The sequence below is a fragment of the Haemorhous mexicanus genome, unplaced genomic scaffold (assembly GCF_027477595.1).
Source record: "Haemorhous mexicanus isolate bHaeMex1 unplaced genomic scaffold, bHaeMex1.pri scaffold_266_ctg1, whole genome shotgun sequence".
In the NCBI taxonomy this organism is placed as follows: Eukaryota; Metazoa; Chordata; class Aves; order Passeriformes; family Fringillidae; genus Haemorhous; species Haemorhous mexicanus.
The window spans coordinates 1-8,417 of NW_026776093.1; the positions used below are offsets into that span (position 1 = coordinate 1).

The window sequence follows — 8,417 nt, forward strand, 5'->3', positions numbered from 1 at the left end:
AACTGACCCACTGAAAACACCCAAAAAATCCCAAATTAAACCCAAAAAATTAACAGAGCGTCCTCAGCCCGCAGGTGGATCCGCTTCCGGATCAGGAAATAGAACTGACCCACTGGAAACACCAAAAACGGCAAAATTCAGCCCAAAAATCCCAAATTCAGCCCAAAAAATCCCAAAGTCAGCCCTCAGAAACGCCCAGAGCGTCCTCAGCCCCGCAGGTGGATCCGCTTCCGGATCAGGAAATAGAACTGACCCACTGGAAATAAACACCCAAAACATCCCAAAGTCAGCCCAAAAAATCCCAAATTAAACCCAAAAAATCCCAAATTCCACCCTCAGAAACGCCCAGAGCGTCCTCAGCCCGCAGGTGGATCCGCTTCCGGATCAGGAAATAGAACTGACCCACTAAAAACACCAAAAACGGCAAAATTCAGCCCAAAAAATCCCAAATTCAGCCCAAAAAATCCCAAATTAAACCCTCAGAAAGGCCCAGAGCGTCCTCAGCCCGCAGGTGGATCCGCTTCTGGATCAGGAAATAGAACTGACCCACTGGAAAAAACACCCAAAAAATCCCAAATTAAACCCAAAAAATTAACAGAGCGTCCTCAGCCCGCAGGTGGATCCGCTTCCGGATCAGGAAATAGAACTGACCCACTAAAAACACCAAAAACGGCAAAATTCAGCCCAAAAAATCCCAAATTCAGCCCAAAAAATCCCAAATTAAACCCTCAGAAAGGCCCAGAGCGTCCTCAGCCCGCAGGTGGATCCGCTTCTGGATCAGGAAATAGAACTGACCCACTGGAAAAAACACCCAAAAAATCCCAAATTAAACCCAAAAAATTAACAGAGCGTCCTCAGCCCGCAGGTGGATCCGCTTCCGGATCAGGAAATAGAACTGACCCACTGGAAACACCAAAACCAGCAAAATTCAGCCCAAAAAATGCCAAATTAAACCCAAAAAATCCCAAATTAAACCTAAAAAATTGCAGAGAATCCTCAGCCCGCAGGTGGATCCGCTTCCGGATCAGGAAATAGAACTGACCCACTGAAAAAACCCAAAACACCAAAATTCAGCCCAAAAAATCCCAAATCAACCCAAAAAAATCCCAAATCAACTCTAAAAAATCCCAAATTAACCCTAAAAATGCCCAAAGAATCCTCAGCCCGCAGGTGGATTCGCTTCCGGATCAGGAAATAGAACTGACCCACTGAAAACACCAAAAACGGCAAAAATCAACCCAAAAAAATCCCAAATTCAGCCCAAAAAATCCCAAACTAACCCTAAAAAATCCCAAATCAATTCTAAAAAATCCCAAATTAACTCTAAAAAATGCCCAAAGAATCCTCAGCCCGCAGGTGGATCCATTTGAGGATCAGGAAATAGAACTGACCCACTAAAAAAACCCAAAAACAGCAAAATTCAGCCCAAAAAATCCCAAATTAAACCTAAAAAATTGCAGAAAATCCTCAGCCCGCAGGTGGATCCGCTTCCGGATCAGGAAATAGAACTGACCCACTGGAAACACCAAAAACGGCAAAATTCAGCCCAAAAAATCCCAAATTTATCCGTAAAAAATCCCAAATTAACTCTAAAAATGCCCAAAGAATCCTCAGCCCGCAGGTGGATCTGTTTGAGGATCAGGAAATAGAACTGACCCACTAAAAACACCAAAAATGGCAAAATTCAACACAAAAAATCCTAAATTTATCCCTAAAAATTCCCAAATTAACTCTAAAAAATTCCCAAAGAATCCTCAACCCGCAGGTGGATCCGCTTCCGGATCAGGAAATAGAACTGACCCACTAAAAAAAACCCAAAACCAGCAAAATTCAGCCCAAAAAAATCCCAAATTTATCCGTAAAAAATCCCAAATTAACTCTAAAAAGTCCCAAATCAACCCTAAAAATGCCCAAAGAATCCTCAGCCCGCAGGTGGATCTGTTTGAGGATCAGGAAATAGAACTGACCCACTGGAAACCCCAAAAACTCAGTGAAAAACCCCAAAAACTCAGTGAAAAACCCCAAAAACTCAGTGAAAAACCCCAAAAACTCAGTGAAAAAAAAAACGACAAAAGCAGCCCAAAACACCAGAAAAAAAAATCAGCTCAAAAACCTTCAAAAATTGGCCCAAAAAAGGCCAAAACCCAAAGAAATTGTCCTAGAAACGCCCAAAATTTTAAAAATATCGCTGCAGATTAACAAAGATTTGCCAAAAATCTCTTTAAATCCCAAAAAACCCCCTTTAGAACCCTAAGAAATGGCATAAAAAACCCCCAAAATCACCCCAAAATTCCCCAAACTCATCCCCAAATTGCCCATAACACCCCAGAATTCCACCCCTAAAAAACCTCAAAATTCCACCCCAAAACCCCCAAAATTCCACCCAAAACCCCCAAATTCCACCCCAAAACCCCCAAAATTCCACTCAAAAAAACTTCAAAATTCCACCAAAAATCCCCAAATTTCCACCCCAAAACCCCCAAAATTCCAGCCCAAAAACCCCCAGAATTCCACCCCGAAAGCCCCAAAATTCCACCCAAAACCCCCAAAATTCCACCCAAAAATCCCCAAAATTCCACCCCAAAAACCCCAAAATTCCACCCCAAAAAAACCTGAAAATTCCACCCCAAAACCCCCAAATTCCACCCCAAAACCCCCAAAATTCCACCCCAAAAAACCCCCAAAATTCCAGCCATAAATTCCCAAAAATTCCACCCCAAAACCCCCAAAATTCCAGCCATAAATTCCCAAAAATTCCACCCCAAAAACCCCAAAATTCCACCCCAAAAAACCCCCAAAATTCCAGCCATAAATTCCCAAAATTCCACCCAAAACCCCCAAAATTCCACCCAAAACCCCCAAAATTCCACCCCAAAAACCCCCAAAATTCCACCCCAAAAAACCCCCAAAATTTCAACGCAAAAACCCCCAAAATTCCACTCCAAAATTCCACTCCAAAACCCCCAAAATTCCAGCCATATATTCCCAAAAATTCCACCCCAAAAACCCCAAAATTCCACCCCAAAACCCCCAAAATTCCAGCCATAAATTCCCAAAATTCCACCCCAAAAACCCCAAAATTCCACCCCAAAAACCCCAAAATTCCACCCCAAAAAACCCCCAAAATTCCAGCCATAAATTCCCAAAATTCCACCCAAAACCCCCAAAATTCCACCCAAAACCCCCAAAATTCCACCCCAAAAACCCCCAAAATTCCACCCCAAAAAACCCCCAAAATTTCAACGCAAAAACCCCCAAAATTCCACTCCAAAATTCCACTCCAAAACCCCCAAAATTCCAGCCATATATTCCCAAAAATTCCACCCCAAAAACCCCAAAATTCCACCCCAAAACCCCCAAAATTCCAGCCATAAATTCCCAAAATTCCACCCAAAACCCCCAAAATTCCACCCAAAACCCCCAAAATTCCACCCAAAAAACCCCCAAAATTCCAGCCATAAATTCCCAAAATTCCACCCCAAACCCCCCAAAATTCCACCCCAAAAACCCCCAAAATTCCACCCCAAAAACCCCAAAATTCCACCCCAAAACCCCCAAAATTCCACCCCAAAAACCCCCAAAATTCCACCCCAAAAACCCCAAAATTCCACCCCAAAAACCCCAAATTCCACCCCAAAATTCCACCCTCAAACCCCCAAAATTTCACCCCAAAACCCCCAAAATTCCACCCAAAAAACCCCCAAAATTCCACCCCAAATTCCACACCAAAATTCCACCCCAAAAACCCCCAAAATTCCAGCCATAAATTCCCAAAAATTCCACACCAAAACCCCCAAAATTCCACCCCAAAACCCCAAAAATTCCACCCCAAAAACCCCAAAATTCCACCCCAAAACCCCCAAATTCCACCCCAAAAAACCCCCAAAATTCCAGCCATAAATTCCCAAAAATCCACCTCAAACTCCCCCAGAAAATTCAGAAAAAAACCCCAAAAATTCTCAAAAAAATCCCCAAAATCCCCCAACCCACCCAGTTATTGTTCAAATCCCCAAAATTCCCCAGAATTGCCCCAAATTCCGGCCCCACCTGTGAGGTCAGAGGGCACCAGGTATTTCTTCTTGTCCAGGTCCCCAATCCGGGCCTTGGGCGCCTTTTCCACGATCACCTGGGGGGGAAAAAATTCCTTCAATTTGGGGGGAAAATCCTGAATTTAGGGAAAAAAAAAACCCCACAAAAACTTGAGGAGAAAAACGGGAATTTGGGAGGGAAAAATTCCTTAAATTTGGGGAGGAAAATCCTGGATTCTGGGAAATAAAATCAGATTTTTGAGGGGAAATCCACCTGGATTTTGGAGGAAAACTCACAGAGGTCTGGGAAGAAAAATTGTTGCGTTTTGGAGGGAAAAAAAACCACAAGAATTTGGGGGAAAAGCCCCTGAAATTGGGGAAAATCACCTTGATTTTGAGGAAAAAACTCAGATTTGGGGGGAAAAATCCTGAAAAATTCCCGAGTTTGGGGAAGAAATCCTGGGAATTTTGGGAGAAATTTCCGCAATTTTGGGGGAAAATCCTTGAAATTGGAGGGAAAAGCGCCTGAATTTGAGGCCAAAAACCCCAAAAAATTGAGGGAAGCACCACCAGGAAAGGAAAATCTGCGGAATTTGGGGGATTTTGAAGGAAAATTTGAGGAATTTTTGGGCTCCCAGGGTGGATTTTGGGGTTCCCGGGTGGAATTTTGGGGTTTTCTGAGGGGATTTTGGGGTTCCCGGGTGGGATTTCGGGTTTTTCTGAGGGGATTTTGGGGTTCCCGGGTGGAATTTTGGGGTTTTCTGAGGGGATTTTGGGGTTCCCGGGTGGAATTTTGGGGTTTTCTGAGGGGATTTTGGGGTTCCCGGGTGGAATTTCGAGGTTTTCTGAGGGGATTTTGGGGTTCCCGGGTGGAATTTCGGGGTTCTCTGAGGGGATTTTGGGGTTCCCGGGTGGAATTTTGGGGTTTTCTGAGGAGATTTTGGGGTTCCCGGGTGGAATTTCGGGGTTCTCTGAGGGGATTTCGGGGTTCCCAAGTGGAATTTCGGGGTTTTCTGAGGGGATTTTGGGGTTCCCGGGTGGAATTTCGGGGTTTTCTGAGGGGATTTTGGGGTTCCCAGGTGGAATTTCGGGGTTCTCTGAGGGGATTTCGGGGTTCCCAAGTGGAATTTCGGGGTTTTCTGAGGGGATTTTGGGGTTCCCGGTTGGAATTTCGGGGTTTTCTGAGGGGATTTTGGGGTTCCCGGGTGGAATTTCGGGGTTTTCTGAGGGGATTTTGGGGTTCCCGAGTGGAATTTCGGGGTTTTCTGAGGGGATTTTGGGGTTCCCGGGTGGGATTTTGGGGTTTTCTGAGGGGATTTTGGGGTTCCCGTGCGGAATTTTGGGGTTTTCTGAGGGGATTTTGGGGTTCCCGGGTGGGATTTCGAGGTTTTCTGAGGGGATTTTGGGGTTCCCAGTGGAATTTTGGGGTTTTCTGAGGGGATTTTGGGGTTCCCGGGTGGAATTTCGGGGTTTTCTGAGGGGAATTTGGGGTTCCCGTGTGAAATTCTGGGGGTCCTGAGGATATTTTGGGGTTCCCGGGTGGGATTTTGGGGTTTTCTGAGGGGATTTTGGGGTTCCCGGGTGGAATTTCAGGGTTTTCTGAGGGGATTTTGGGGTTCCTGGTTGGGATTTCGGGGTTTTCTGAGGGGATTTTGGGGTTCCCGGGTGGGATTTCGGGGTTTTCTGAGGGGATTTTGGGGTTCCCGGGTGGAATTTCGGGGTTTTCTGAGGGGATTTTGGGGTTCCCAGTGAAATTTTGGGGTTTTCTGAGGGGAATTTGGGGTTCCCGGGTGGAATTTCGGGGTTCTCAGGGTGAATTTTGGGGTTCCCGTGTGAAATTCTGGGGGTCCTGAGGGGATTTTGGGGTTCCCGGGTGGAATTTCGGGGTTTTCTGAGGGGATTTTGGGGTTCCCGGGTGGAATTTCGGGGTTTTCTGAGGGGATTTTGGGGTTCCCGAGTGGAATTTCGGGGTTTTCTGAGGGGATTTTGGGGTTCCCGGGTGGGATTTCGGGGTTCTCTGAGGGGATTTTGGGGTTCCCGGGTGGGATTTCGGGGTTTTCTGAGGGGATTTTGGGGTTCCCGGTTGGGATTTCGGGGTTTTCAGGGTGGATTTTGGGGTTCCCGGGTGGGATTTCGGGGTTTTCTGAGGGGATTTTGGGGTTCCCGGTTGGGATTTCGGTGTTTTCTGAGGAGATCTCGGGGTTCCCGGTGGGATTTTGGGGTTCTCTGAGGGGTTTCGGGGTTCCCGGGTGGAATTTCGGGGTTTTCTGAGGGGATTTTGGGGTTCCCGAGTGGGATATCGGGGTTCTCTGAGGGGATTTTGGGCTTCCCGAGTGGAATTTCGGGGTTCCCAGGAGGATTCCGGGTTCCCGGTGCTCCCGCCGCCCCGGCCCTCACCGGCACTCGGTCCGGGTACTTTTTCCGGATCTTCTCTCCCTCGCAGCGACGTTTCTCGAACGGATGCTCCTCCTTGTACAGGAACTTCATGGCCGGGCCGGGCCGGGGGCCGGGGCCGGGGCCTGCTCGGGGCCGGGGCCTGACGGGGCCGGGCCGGGACCGGGACCGGGCCTGTACCGGAGCTTCGGGAGCGCGCAGGGATACGGGCCCGCCCCCGCCGCGCCTGCGGCGTACGGTGCGCAAACAGCGTAAGGAGCGCCCGTTGACGGTAATGCAGAGCCGCTACGCAAATGGCGGAAAGGAACGTGGAGTGCCCTCAGCGCTACGCAGATGGCGTAAGGAAACGGGGAGTGCCCTCAGCGCGGCGTAAGAGCCTCGGCCCTCCTGGCTACGGCTCGTTCCAGTTCCAGTTCGTTCCAGTCCGTCCCAGTTCCCTCCTGCCACCTCCCAGTGCCTTCCTAAGGCCTCCCAGGCCTTTCCCAGCTCAGCCCAGTTCCCTCCCAGTGCCTCGGAGTAGCCACGCCGGTGCCCACGGCGCTACGCAGACGGCGTAAGGGCCCTGCCCACAGCGCTACGCAAACTGCGTACGGTTCAGCCCAGTTCCTCCCAGTCCGTCCCAGTCCCTTCCCAAGGCCTCCCGGAGCTCCCCCAACTCCTCCCAGTGCCGGTAGCGGAGGAGGGGTCCCCGTAGTGGGGAGGGGTCCCGGTAACGAGAAGGGGGTCCCGGGCGGACCCGGGCGGTCCCGGGAAGGCCCCGGCGGAGGCGCGGAAGGATCCGGGCGGTGCTACGGCCCCTCATGTGACTGACGTCATGTGACTGACGTCACCGCGCGGAGAGTCACGTGTCGGAAAGGAATAAACATAGGACCACGTGACTTTTGAAAGGGCGTGGTCGACACGAGGAGGACGAAACCATTGGGGAGAAAGGGGGGGGGGGGGGGGGTGCGGGCGAGTCCATTCCAGTCCCCTCCCAGTCCGGCCACAAACGAGTCCCGAACTCTCCAATTTTGGGAAAAATTTTTATTATTTCAAACTTTTATTTTCTCCCTCTTCCCCAAAACTTGGGAAAGAGCAGAAGCAATTTGGGATCATCCCTAAACTTGGGATTTCCCCCTCAAAAAATTGGGAATTCCCAGGAAATCTGGGATTCCCTCAAAATTCGGGAATTTGGGGTCTCACCCCAAGGAATTCTGCCCCTCCCCCCCCCAGCCCCCTCACCCCGCCCGTCCCAGTAAGCCCAGTGGCACCAGTAAGGGGTTCAGGGGGGGGCACTGGGCGGGCTCGGGGCTCTGGGGGGGTCCCCCCGGGCCTTGGGGGGCGCTCAGGGACCCCCAGAGCCCCCGCAGGTGCCGCTGGAGCCCCCCCAGCGCTCCCAGTGCTCCCAGTTCGGCCGGCAGCGCTCCCAGTAAGGACAGAACCACCGCGGCCTCTGCGGGGGGGGGAACAGCGGGGTCAGCACCGCCCGGTTTGGGATTGGGACCCCCGAAAATGGGACTGGGACCCCCAAAAATGGGACAGGGAACCCCAAAATGGGATTGGGACCCCCAAAAATGGGACTGGGACCCCCGAAAATGGGACTGGGACCCCTAAAATGGGACTGGGAACCCCAAATTTGGGACTGGAACCCCCAAAATGGGACTGGGACCCCCGAAAATGGGACTGGGACCCACTAAAATGGTAATGGGACCCCCAAAAATGGGACTGGGACCCCCTAAAATGGGACTGGGAACCCCAAAATGGGACTGGGACCCCCAAAAATGGGACTGGGACCACCAAAAATGGGACTGGGACCCCCGAAAATGGGACTGGGACCCCCAAATTTGGGACTGGGACCCCCGAAAATGGGACTGGGACCCCCTAAATGGGACTGGGACCCTCAAAATGGGACTGGGACCCTCAAAATGGGACTGGGACCCCCCAAATGGGACTGGGACCCCCTAAAATGGGACTGGGACCCCCAAATTTGGGACTGGGACCCCCCAAATGGGACTG

The 8,417-nt window shown here is 50.4% G+C and overlaps 1 protein-coding gene across 4 annotated transcripts; it reads right to left on the bottom strand.

Annotated features, from left to right (window-relative positions):
* Positions 1-811: 811 nt before the first annotated feature.
* LOC132323044 (gamma-aminobutyric acid receptor-associated protein) lies at positions 812-7,212 on the bottom strand. Of its 4 annotated transcripts, none has more exons than XM_059837827.1 (3): positions 6,426-7,199; positions 4,048-4,126; positions 812-903 (listed from the first exon to the last, which is right to left on the bottom strand). In XM_059837827.1, exons 1-3 carry the CDS (start codon positions 6,513-6,515, stop codon positions 827-829), a joined length of 246 nt encoding a protein of 81 aa, XP_059693810.1. In that variant the 5' UTR covers positions 6,516-7,199; the 3' UTR covers positions 812-826. The 4 variants fall into 4 exon arrangements, with proteins under 4 accessions (XP_059693810.1, XP_059693809.1, XP_059693811.1 ...); XM_059837826.1 differs by lacking the exon at positions 812-903 and adding an exon at positions 1,380-1,516 and having other exon boundaries at positions 6,426-7,209; XM_059837828.1 differs by lacking the exon at positions 812-903 and adding an exon at positions 1,720-1,803 and having other exon boundaries at positions 6,426-7,201.
* Between the last annotated feature and the right edge of the window lie 1,205 nt (positions 7,213-8,417).

What these genes read in the sequence shown, in the direction of transcription:
- LOC132323044 (XM_059837825.1), bottom strand. Translation starts at nt 6,515, where the DNA reads ATGAAGTTCCTGTACAAGGAGGAGCATCCGTTCGAGAAACGTCGCTGC. An exon ending in AGTACCCGGACCGAGTGCCG is followed by an intron (nt 4,127 to 6,425) that starts GTGAGGGCCGGG and finishes TTTCCCCCCCAG; the next exon opens with GTGATCGTGGAAAAGGCGCC. An exon ending in GGTGCCCTCTGACCTCACAG is followed by an intron (nt 1,971 to 4,047) that starts GTGGGGCCGGAA and finishes TGGGGTTTCCAG; the next exon opens with TGGGTCAGTTCTATTTCCTG.